General features: G+C 42.4%; 1 protein-coding gene across 6 annotated transcripts in view; it reads left to right on the top strand.

Annotated features, from left to right (window-relative positions):
* The window catches only part of LOC126278350 (polycomb protein Sfmbt-like), a 263,014-nt gene that overhangs the window by 174,289 nt on the left and 75,971 nt on the right, over positions 1–12,754 (top strand). For all 6 annotated transcript variants that reach the window (XM_049978395.1, XM_049978396.1, XM_049978394.1 and 3 more), the window contains 2 exons: positions 4,964–5,098; positions 6,753–6,870. In XM_049978395.1, the coding sequence (XP_049834352.1) occupies positions 4,964–5,098; positions 6,753–6,870 (253 nt within the window). The remainder of the gene's footprint in view (positions 1–4,963; positions 5,099–6,752; positions 6,871–12,754) is intronic.

Genomic DNA, 12,754 nt, shown 5'->3' with positions numbered 1-12,754 from the left:
ACCGGGTCCGATGAATCACATTTCTTGATACACAAGGTTAAGCTTAGTGTCTGGATATGTCGTCATGCAGGCAAATGGCTGCAGAGAATGTGCACTATGCCACAGTCTCAATCCAGCAGGAGCAGTATTATGCTGTCCAGAACAATCACCTGGGCATCTGTGGGATGTTCAATAGTAATTGAAGGCACCATGTCAGCAGTGGACTACATGAACATTATTGCATATCACCTGCATCCCTTTAAGCTTGATGTATTTCTGACTGTGATGACAGCTTCCCGCAGAATAACTGTGAATGTCACAGAACCAAAATCATGCTACCACGGTTTGACAAGAATAGCAGTGAACTCACATTGATGTCTTGACCACTAAATTTACCTTATCTCAACCTGATGGAAAACATCTTTAACAGTATCGAGCACCAGCTTCACACCCACAAACCACTGGCCTGTAATTTACAGGAATTCTGTGATATGTAGACAGACATCAGGTGTTACATATCTCTGGAAACCTAGCAAGGACTTGTCATATCAATGCTACGCACAAGCACCGTTATTATGCATTCCAAAGATGGACCAACACTCTATTAACATTTTGAGTACCAGTGGTTCCTGCCTGAAACAATGCTGTTACAAGATGGAGACATTTAGTGATACATTGAGGTACTTTTATGAATGTGCATTGTAGATCATTTACAGCATTCAGAGCAACAATTGGCATGGAAACTGTGCAACACGTTAGTAGGAGGTCGTGATGTTATTAGGCTTCCATATTTCAATCAGTAACAATGAAATCTCTCTCTCTCTCTCTCTCTCTCTCTCTCTCTCTCTCTCTCTCTCTCTCTGACTCCCCTCTGCTCTTCCAATCCTTCTCTCTCCGTCTCCCTCTGTCTTCCTGTCTGACTGACTGTTAAGGCCCCTTTTTCTCAGGAATGGGTATCAAGTTCATATTTTTGTCGCATTCTCATTTTGATCTATCCTTCTGCACTGTCGAGCTTGCCCATCGTCTCGTTCTCTGACACATATTTGAGCAACCATTTCCCATGTGCTATCCGTTTGCTGACTTCTACCCCACCTATGTGCATACCCAAATGGCAGCTTACTAAGGTCGACTGGAGGCTTTACTCCTCCCTGGCACCTTCAGGGAACATCATTTCCCCAGTTGCGACGACAAGGTAGAATATCTTAAAAATGTTATCCTTACCACTGTAGAATATTCCATTTCCTCACACTTCCTCTTTACCGTGCCGTGTCCCAGTCCCTTGGTGGACTGAGGCGTGCACTACGCAATTCGCACATGGAGACGTGATCTCCACATTTTTAACCGTAATCCTATGATGGCAAACTGTTTTCATTGGCAAACTGTTTTCATTATGAACAGATGCGTGCACAGTGTCGTCATGTTCTTCGGGACAGCAACAAAGCCAGCTGGATTTAATTAACTAGTTCTTTTAATAGTTCCACTCCCTCTTCCGTTTTGTGGGACAACCTCTGACGGCTCTCTGGGACCAATATTCATTCCCCAGTTTCCAGCTTGACAATAGCAGACGATGTCGTCATGGATGCTATTGCTATCTCCAACACCTTGTGCTGCCATTTTGAGGAGATTTCGAGCTTCTATCACCCCGCCTTCCTCCATCGGAAACAAGTGAAGGAGGCTCGGGTAATACTCTTATCTTCTCAGAATCGTGAGCGCTGCATTGCCGCCTTTACTAAGAGGTAGTTAAATCATGCTCTCACTTCATCTCAGTCCTCCACCCCCAGAGCCAGACGCTGTTCACTTACAGATGTTGCAGCACCTTTTGCTTATGGGCAACTTCATGCTACCTGCCACTTTCCCGGTGGATGTGAACCCAACATTACCTTGGTTTCGTGTATTGGCCTGTGTTTACCTTGGCCTTCTTTTGCTTCTTAAGAACACTACTCCAGACTCGCTCTGTCACATTAAGTTCCACGACCTTCGCTTGGAACTTTGTGATAGTACCTTTCTGTGCACTTATGGTTCTCAGACTGACCATCGTGTTGGGTGTGCCTTCGTCATTGATGCCATGGTTTTTTGGTATTGGCTTCCAGAACACTGCATAGTATTTACAGCAGAGCTCTTCGCCCTGTATCAGACCACACAGTACATCAGATGACACAGGCTTTTAAATTGCGTCATCTGCTCAGACTCTCTGAGTACCCTCCAGAGCCCCTGTGTGCTGAACACTGTCCATCCCTTAGTGCAACATGTCCAGGAAAGTTGTCACTAGCTCACTCTTACATTCCCTCCAATGATCTCTGTGTTGCCGTCTGCCAGCAGGTGGTGTCATTTTGGCATCACCACTGGTCCTCCCTTCATGGATATGAGCTCTGGCTTATTAAGCCTCTCCCAGCAGCTTGGATGACCACCTCTCTGCCCTCTTGCCACAAGGAGATCACTTTAACTAGGATGCATATTGGGCACTATCGTTTTAGCCACTACCATTTGTGAAGTGGTGCTGTCTTACCACTTTGTGTACATTGCACTCAACTGTTGTCTGTCTGCCATTTTCTGATGGAATGCCCTTTTTTTTTAACCCCTTATGTTCCCATTTGTGTTTTCCATCTGAGTAATCAGCTGTTTTAGCTAACAAAGTGTGGCTGTTGACCATGTTTCATTTCTCATCTACCGTAGCAATATGGCAAAGGCCATTTAATTTTTAGTTCTGGACCTCCGTTTCTCAATGGTGTATTATAGATCTTTCTCCATGTCCCTGTTTCTAGCTGTCTTCTCTTCCGTCAATTGTGATTGACATGTAGTCATTTTTAACTCCTCTCTTTGTATTTGTGTTGTACAGTTTTGGCATAGGCACATATGTCCCTAGTTGTTTTTGCACCAAAATACAAAACAAAAAATTAAAGAATAAAAAATATTTTCCCACAGTCTATATCATAATCACAGCACTAGTCAAAGAGGAGCATGGGCTTATGCATGTGTATAAGCTGGTGAATATCAGGACACATTCCATGTTACAATCATTTAAGCTTACATGTCATTACTTCTCTACCCCACTAGGAGCACTCCCCCTCCCTCAAAAAATATTCTCCAGATGTTCAAGAGATTTCTTAGAATAAACAAACAAAATACATACCCTGAGGTGACAAAGGTCATGGGATACCTCCTAATAATGTGTCAGGCCTACTGTTGCCCAGCATAGTGCAGCAAGTCAACGTGGTATGGACTCAACAAGTTGTTGAAAGTCCCCTGCAAAAATAGTGAGCCATGCTGCCTCTGTAGGCTTTGCAAAAGTGTTGCCAGTGCAGGATTTTGTACATGAACTGATCTTTCAATTGTTGTTGTTGTTGTGGTCTTCAGTCCTGAGACTGGTTTGATGCAGCTCTCCATGCTACTCTATCCTGTGCAAGCTTCTTCATCTCCCAGTACCTACTACAACCTACATCCTTTTGAATCTGCTTGGTGTATTCATCTCTTGGTCTCCCTCTACAATTTTTACCCTCCACGCTGCCCTCCAATGCTAAATTGATGATCCCTTGATGCCTCAGAACATGTCCTACCAATCGATCCCTTCTTCTAGTCAAGTTTTGCCACAAACTTCTCTTCTCCCCAATCCTATTCAATACCTCCTCATTAGTTATGTGATCTACCCATCTAATCTTCAGCATTCTTCTGTAGCACCACATTTCGAAAGCTTCTATTCTCTTCTTGTCAAAATTATTTATCGTCCATGTTTCACTTCCATACATGGCTACACTCCATACAGATACTTTCAATTATGTCTCTCAAATGTTCAGTGGGATTTATGTCAGGTGATGTGAGAGGCCAAATCATTCACTCAAATTTTCCAGAATGTACTTCAAACCAATCGCAAACAGTTTTGGCCTGGTGATGTGCCGCATTGCTATCCATTCAAATTCCTCATTGTTTAGGAACATGAAGTCCATGAATGGTAGCAAATGGTCTTGAAGCAGCCAGACATAAACATTTCCAGCAATTATCAGTTCAGTTGGATCAGAGGCCTAGTCCATTACATGTAAACACAGGTCACACCATTATGGAGCCACCACCAGAGCGCACAGTGCCTTGTTGACAGCTTTCATGAGATCAGCACCACACTCGAACCCTACTACTGTCAGCTCTTACCAACTGATATCGGACTTGTCTACCCAGACCATGGTTTTCCAGTCATGTAGAGTACAACTGATATGGTTACGAGCCCAGGAGAGGTGCTGCAGGTGATGTCGTGCGTTAGAAAAGGCACTCATGTCAGCTGTCTGCTGCCATAGCACTTTAATGCCAAATTCTACCACATTGTCCTAGTGGATATTTTCGTCGTATGTTCCACATTGATTTCTGTGGTTGTTTCACAAGGTGTTACTTGTTTGTTAGTACTGACAACTGTACACAAATGCCGTTGCTCTTGGTCATTAACTAATGGCCATCAGTCACTGCGTTGTCCATGGTGAGCTGTAATGCCTAACATTTGATATTCTTAACACAATCTTGACACTGCGGATCTCGAAATATTGAATTCCGCAGTGATTTCCGAAATGGAATGTCCCATGCATCTAGCTCCAACGACCATTCCGTGTTCAGAGTCTGTTAATTCAGTTATGCGGCCGTAATCACATTGGAAATCTCTTGACATGAATCACCTGAGAACAAATAACAGTTCTGCCAGTGCACTGCCCATTTCTCCCTTGTGTATGCAATACTACCGCCACCTCTGTGTATGCGCATATCGCTATCCCATGACTTTTGTCACCTCGATATATATGAACAAATTTATGAGAAAAATAATTTGCAGTTGTTCTTACAAAAGCCTTTCTGAAGTATATGTTATTTATGACAAGAAGTAATGGGACCCATTTTCAGTATTACTGTATTTTAAAATTAGTAGTGTTTTTTAAGTTACAAGTGTTTAGGTCAACAAACGTGAATTCTTTAATGCCTGAGAACTTTACATGTGTGTTTTGTTTCTTTCAAGGTTACAAAGCATTGCTAAGGTATGAAGGCTTTGGACAAAATGGTAGCAAAGATTTCTGGCTAAATTTGTGTTGTAATACTGTGCATCCTGTTGGATGGTGTGCAACCAGAGGAAAGCCGCTCATTCCGCCAAAGAGTAAGTAAATTTAGTTTAAAGTGGCTGAAATAAATATGAAAGTTCTGTATTAACCGCTCGTCTTGGTTCTTGAGAAATTAATGATGAATCATAGTTTGTATATTTACAGACAGGGCTGCTTGTTTTATTGTCTATGTATATATACTCGACCAGAATGTGGCCACATGCCTATCTGCAGCTGTTTAATTTACTCTTGTGTCCTCAAAGAATTTCTGTACAGTCTTGGAAAATTTTCCTTAAACATGACTTTTAGTGGCGTATAGATTATCTTCTTCCTTCCCAGGTGAAAGTCGGTATTTTAACAGGATGAGGACATGCTAAAAGTCAATTAATACAAAATTTATGGAAATTACATGAGAACAGAAAAGCGAATTTTACCATTGCCATAGATAGGCATGTTGGACAATACAGATCCAGTCTATATAAATAAACAATAAAATGAGCAGTTGCTTTGTCTAATTTCATTCATCAGCTTTATGCAGGCTAAAGGACACTTTGAATTCAAAAGTTGGGAATGAATGACAGGCGAACTATCATAAATGAACTGTATAGTGCCTAGTAATATAGTTTAATTCACTTTATCCTTTTCTATGTAATGCCTGTCTTGTTGTGTTTAGTAGTGTTTTTCGTTCTCTCTCCTCTTCCTTCTCCAAACTCTTCCCTCCCCCTCGCCGCTCGCCACCACCCGCTCACCACCGCCCCTTGCTCGCCACCGCCATCCCCCTCGCCACCACCGCTCCCCCCCCCCCCCCCCCTTGCCGCCGCTGTCCCGCTTCACCACCGGCCCCCCTTAGCCACCCCATCCCTATCGCCGCCCCCCGCCACCCTCGCCGCCTCCCATCCCACAGCCGCCAAGTTTCACCTCTTCTCTCCCCTTCCTCTCAGCCACCTTTGCCCTCTCAACCATCTTCCTCTTTTCCATCTCTCCCTCTTGTTTCAGATCAGTGTAATAAGAGTAATAAGAGACATCTAGTTTGGTCTCTAAATCCTTATACTACCTGCGAAGGAAGTATGTAGTATGATTGTCGCTATCTGGAAAAAGTGTGCTGCCAAGGAAAGCTACTGCACTTACAAGTTCTTCACAAGCATTACATAAGCTAGGTTCATCATTCTTAAACAGTTCATGGTAGCATGGACGGATTCTTTCATATTTAATTTTCTCATCTAAAACTTTTTCTGTTAATCTTTTATTGACTTAGTAAATGTAGGATCTGTTGTGATAATGTTTTCTCATTACTTTAGGGACACTGAAATAATAAGAATTTAGAAGCAGAATGAGTGTAAGGGAGTGTTGTTCTTCTTACTGTACCACATAGTGGACAGTATTGCGGAACATGTAAATAATAAAATATCCTGCTGTATGTTATAATTTCAAAGTAATTTCAAAGTCTGCAAAACTGATAACTGTAAATAGAGTTGCATTTGATCTGTTATCCAGTAGTATGTGTTCCCCTCTATTCATGCGATGGAGTATTTGGATTAATTTATCCAGCAAAATTTTCATTCACTCATCTGTATTTAATTATTCATTCTCTTAGAAATGCCTGTTGACTTGATCTTCGAGGTAAGTATGAAGTAAGCAAATAGCAACCAAAGTTTGGATGGTCAATTGAACTGGTTGTTAAAATATTGATGAAGTTTATCTTTCTTGCAGCAATTCAAGACAAATATAAAGACTGGAAAGAATTTCTTGTAAAAAGACTGACTGGTGCGCGGACTTTACCTTCAAATTTTTCAACGAAGATTGAAGATAGTCTCATATCCAGATTTAGGTAACAAAGGCTTCTAATAAAACAGTATCAAATAATTGTCCAGTACAGTGTATTTCAAATCAAGTAATCTTCGTAGGGCAGTATATATGACACACTATATTTGTATTCAAAAAGTGTAGTGGTGGCTTAACAAATAAAGAAATGTGGGGAGCATACTGATATACCAAGGACTAATAGGTCTACATCTCATCGCAAATCTTCCACCAAGAATCATTTTGGGTGTGGTCGTCCTGCAAAACTAATACAATCATTGACTGTAGGAGGAACACTCAGAATATTTATAAATAAAATATCACACAAAATACAAGAGATAAAATACAGACATAATTTTCATTGCCATGTCAGCACATTACATATTTTTAACAACATTTTAGTGACATTATAACTAATGTCATATTGCCTGATTAGTTAAAAATGAGTATAATGTTGATTTTTGGAAAGTAATGTTTTTAATTTCGTGTACCGGTAACTAAAAGGAAGATTATGGTGATTTGTGATTATATTAATCCAACAGACATTATTCTGTATGAGTTTTGGAATACAATTGTAAAATTAGTTAACTGTGTTATTTTAAAACTCTATCTCATCTATATTCCAACAAGTAAAGTAACAATATTATGAAAAGGATAGTTGCTACTCAGCATATAGTGGAGATGTTGAGTCACAGATAGGCACAACGAAACGACTGTCACAATATAAGCTTTTGGCCAACAAGGCCTTTGTCGAAAATAAACCACACACACACACACACACACACACACACACACACACACACACACACACACACACAATTCAAACTCATGACTGCAGTCTCTGCCAGCTGAAGCCATTCTGCAAACAGTGGCAGCAGTGCATGATGGGAGAGGTAAATGGGCGGGGGTAAGCTGGGTCGGGGAGGGGGGCAGATAGTAGGGTAGGGGGACAGTGAAGTGCTGCTGGGGAGCCCATAGGGATGAGGTGGAGAGAGGGTAGGACAGCTAGGTGCAGTCAGTAGGTTAGATGGAAGCCAAGGGAGAGATGGAGGGGGGAATAGTGGAAAAGGAGAGAAGTATAAAGACTGGGTGCGTTTGTGGAATAGAGAACTTTATAGTGCTGGAATGGGAACAGGGAAGGGGTTGGATTGATGAGCACAATGACTAACAAAGGTTGAGGCCAGGAGGGTTATGGGAACATTGGATATATTGCAGGGAGAGTTTCCACCTGCGCATTCAAGGAAAGTTGGTGTTGGTGGGAAGGATCCATATGACAAAGGCTGTGAAGCAGTCATTGAAATGAAGAATGTTGTGTTGGGAGGTGTGCTCAGCAACAGGGTGATCTACTTGTTTCTTGGCCAGTTTGTTGGCGGCCATTCATGCAGACAGACAGATTGTTGGTTGTCATGCCCCATAAAATGCAGCACAGTGGTTGCAGCTCAGCTTGTAGGTCACCTGACTGGTTTCACAGGTGGCCCTGCCTTTGATGGGATAGGTTATGTTTGTGACTGGACTGGAGTAGGTGTTGGTGGGAGGATGTGTGGGACATGGAATCAGAGGTTATGTAGGGATGGACGAGTACACTGTGTAGGTTCGATGGACGGCGAATACCACTGTGGGAGGGATAGTGAGTAGGACATTTATCATTTCAGGGACAACGAGAGGTAGTCAAACCCCTGGCAGAGAATGTAATCAGGGTATATATGCCCTGGGAAATCCCGGAAAAACCTGGGAATTTTTTCGTCTTGGTGAGAACCGGGAAAAATCCTGGAATTTTTTAGGATTCCAGGAATTTTCATTGTTTGATTTCTCAGATAAATTTTTGTAGTTTTGACTGGCAAGAACTGATAATCTAACAAAGAATTTTATTTTAGCCAGCTCCTGTGGAATAATACTGCAGCAATAAAACTAAAACGAGGGAAAGAAAACCAGAGTAAACTTAAGTTTCAAAGGAAATGTGCCATTTCCAACAACAAAACACGGTGCACACACAAGTGTCTGCCAACACCAAAATGTGTCAAAGGCTTTAGAACGAAGACTACGCAATGCTTCGTAACAACAAACTGCTTCCGATGACCGTGACATTACAATGGTTTACTTTGGGTTCGTTTGAGCAGTAGCCAGTGGGCTGGTGTGCATGTGCAGTTGAGTCATGTATGAACATTACCTTCTCCCGTTTATGGCTACTTGAAGTACGGCACTTAGCTGTATCAGCAAAAGCAACAAGCTGGATCAGCAAAAGCAACAAGCTGGCAGAGTCACGCATGCGCAGAGCAATCGAAGTTGCAGTGGAGAGGGTGGTAGTCTATATGTGACCCATGTTAAGGTTTAGTAATTTCTTTGTGTCTTCTTCATTTACAAATGAAAACAAAAAGGATTTCTGTGGGAGCTAGCAAGTGAAATAATATACTTTCACATTCTTATGGAAGTCTAAAATATGTTTTTAGTTTTAGTTTCCTGGTTTTATTTTGTTTCCAGATTTTTGGCAGCCAAGCATTAATTGCCTTACACAACACTGATGTTATTTTTGTCGATCTGCTAAAGAAAATTTGCTTTTATTAATCTTTTCTGCAGAGGCAGTTAATTTATTTGAAATTGAGTTTTTCATTTCACAGTATTGGCTAGCATCAACTGTTTGCTGAATTACAAGTGCCCGTTTTTATCTCCTGGCACGTATGGTGTTATGCCATAATGAAGAACTAAACATGAGATCAATACAGTACTGGTACTCTAAGAAAATTTGCAGCCCGAAAACCGCACTGATAAGCTTGATATCAGGTTGAGACCTACTTCTTTGTTAATGCGGACATTCGAGTGTGCACTTTCAACCGAATTACGAATTTTAGTCTGGTTTGTGGAATTCTAATGCTCTTAGAGTACCCTCTGATGTTCTGTTTCATTTATGATGTAATGTAAGATCCCTTAAACCTATATAGGTATGAACTTGGGGGCTTCCTATGTCATCGTAGCTGCACACGCAAAGTAACGTCTTTTTCTGTTGCTGTCTGACAATTGCTGAAACGAATTGTAACAGGTTGCGGCTAAATATTGCGAATGGTGGTTAAAAAGCATTACTTTCAAAGTAAATTTCATTTTACGCAAGTTGAATGATGTTTTGTGTGAATGTGCTTTGAATTTCTTAAATCACAGGGTGTTTTATTCTCATTTAAAGTTTAACACACTGAGGGCCAAGAATTTCGAGCCCAGACATTTATGTATTATTTAAAATTGTGCTGGTACATTTGTGTTACATACATTAAAGTGTAACTCTTGCAAAAAAGACCAATATTATATCTGAAAGCTTAGTTTTTCTTGTAGCTACACAATGTAGATTAATTTAAACCATTAACTTCTCATATTTGTGTGTTCTCGCTACTGAACAGTGATGCTGGTTGTTATTGGCTGACTACATCATGTGTTCTATTGTTCTATGCTCTGAATATCTGCTATCATCGGCTGGCAAGATCACATGGCATCAGCTATGATTGGCTTACTAAAGTGCATTGCAATGTCGATTTCAGTGCTTCGGAAAGTAATGTGCTGTGTTTGGTGGAATTCAGACGTATACCTTCGTCATATGAAAATATGCAGCGTACGTGCTGCTGCGCGTCAAAGGTTTTCCAAAAATGCATTTTTATTTATTTATTTTTGAGTGTGTGTGTGGGGGAGGGGGTGGAGGGTTGTGTTTTGTTTTCTAAAGTGCAGGAAAGTTCTACACCGGTGTATAAAACCTTAACCATTCAAAGGGTCGATAAGTTTTATGGTACCAAGAGAAAGTATTCTGTCACTTAAGACAGAAAAAGTGTATTTTCACCTGGGAATAAGTATATTGTTAACCAGAACATGTGGGAAAAATCCGGGAATTTTTTTTCCCTTGTCCATGTGTACACCCTGGTAATTCAGTTGCTCACGTTCTGGGTGGTACTGAGTCATGAGGGGAGTGCTCCTATGTGGCTGGACAGAAAGACTTTGGGAGGTCGTCGGAGATTGGAAAGATAAGGCACAGGAGATTTGTTTTTGTAGAAGGGTGGGAGCATAATTACGGTCTGTAAAGGCCTCAGTGAGACCCTTGGTATATGTTGAAAGGGACCACTCCTCACTGCAGATGAGACAACTACGGGTGGCTAGACCGTGAGGAAGGGACTTCCTGGTATGGAACGGGTGGCACCAGTCAAAGTGGATGTATTGCTAATGGTTAGTAGGTTTGATATGGACAGAGGTACTGATGTAGTCATCTTTGAGGTACGGTCAACATCTAGGAAACTGGGTTGCTGGGTTGAGTAGGACCAGGTGAAGCAAATGAGGAACAAGCTGTTGAGATTCTGGAGGAATGTGGATAGGGTGCCCCCCCCCCCCCCCCCCCCCCACAATCCAGATTGCAAAGGTGTCATCAGTTAATCTGAATCAGGTGAGGTGTTTAGGATTCTGGGTGTGTAAGGATGATTCCTTTAGACGACTCATGGTTGGTATAGGATGGTGCCATGTGGGTGCTCATAGCTGTACGATTTGTTTGTAAGTAATGCCCCTTCCCTGTTCCCATTCCAGCATTACATAGCTCTCTTTCCTCCAATGCACTCAGTCTTCTTACTTTTCCACTGCCCCCCCCTCCCCCCCCCCTCTCGACTGCACCTAGCTGCCCTACCCTCTCTCCACCTAGTCCTTGTAGGCTTCCCAGCAGCACTTCACTGTTCCCCACCCCTACCCTGCCATCCCTCCCCTCTCTGTCCCAGCCTCCTCCTTACTCCCACCCAGTTGCCTCTCCCACCGTGCACTGCTGCCACTGCTCGCAATGTGGCTTCAACTGCCAGAGACTGCAGCCATGTATGTGAGTTGCATTTTCGTGTGTGTGTGTGTGTGTGTGTGTGTGTGTGTGTGTGTGTGTGTGTCCACTTTAACTGGGCCAGCGGCTGTACTCTTAGTGGTCTATTTTCGACAAAGGCCTTGTTGGCTGAAAGCTTATATTATGACAGTCTTTTGGTTGTGCCTGTCTGCAACTCAGCATCTCCGCTGGATGCTGAGTTGCATTGGATTTTCCATCAAGTAAAAGTAAAATAGATTGCTACTCACTGCATAAAGGCAGAAAAGGAGAGAGAGAGAGAGAGAGAGAGAGAGAGAGAGAGAGAGAGAGAGGGGTGGGGGGGGGGGGGGAGAGAGAGACTGTTGCCTCCAGGGACTGAGGTGTGACTGTAGGGAGCAATGATCACAGCTGGGGTGGGTAGTGATGGTACAGGAAAGGTGTCTGGTAGGGATAGCATGGTAGTGCCTGAGAGAATATGCAGGGATGTGGGGTTGCCAAGTGCAGCATCTGGAGTTTGGGGAGGGGGGGGGGGGGGGCGTGATGATTGAGGCCAGAGAAATTACAGGAACAATAGACACATTGCACTGAGAACTCCAAAATGTCCAGTTCATAAAAGCTGGTGTTGATGGAGAGAATCCAGATGACTCAGATTGTGAAGCACTCTTTGAAATCAAGCACATGTGAATGCTCCAGTGGTAATGGCAGAATGTATAGGAAAGAGGTCTTGCTTCTAGATATTTTACATAGATCTGAGTCTTTGGGCAAGGGTGTGGGAGCACGGGTATAATAGGGTTAGACAAGGCTATTGCATATGTTGGTTGAGCAGTGGAGTACCAGTGTGAGAGAGATAGGAAGGATAGTGGGGAAGATGTTTCTCATTGCAGGACACAAAAAGAGATAGTTGAAACCCTGCCAGGAAAGATGATTCAGTTTCCCAAGTGCTTGGTGGTGGTGGGTACATGGAAGGGAAAGCAGTTGGCGAGGGGGGAGATTGTGGTTATTTGCAGCCAGCCAGCCAGTCAGTCAGTGGGTATGTAGAGAATGATAGGTGGCTTTCCATGACTGTTATTTAATTTCGTTTTCATCTTAGTTTTTTTACTATACTTTATCTGGT

This window comes from Schistocerca gregaria, chromosome 6 (genome assembly GCF_023897955.1).
Source record: "Schistocerca gregaria isolate iqSchGreg1 chromosome 6, iqSchGreg1.2, whole genome shotgun sequence".
Lineage (NCBI taxonomy): Eukaryota > Metazoa > Arthropoda > Insecta > Orthoptera > Acrididae > Schistocerca > Schistocerca gregaria.
This window is presented reverse-complemented; position numbering and strand designations above follow the sequence as displayed.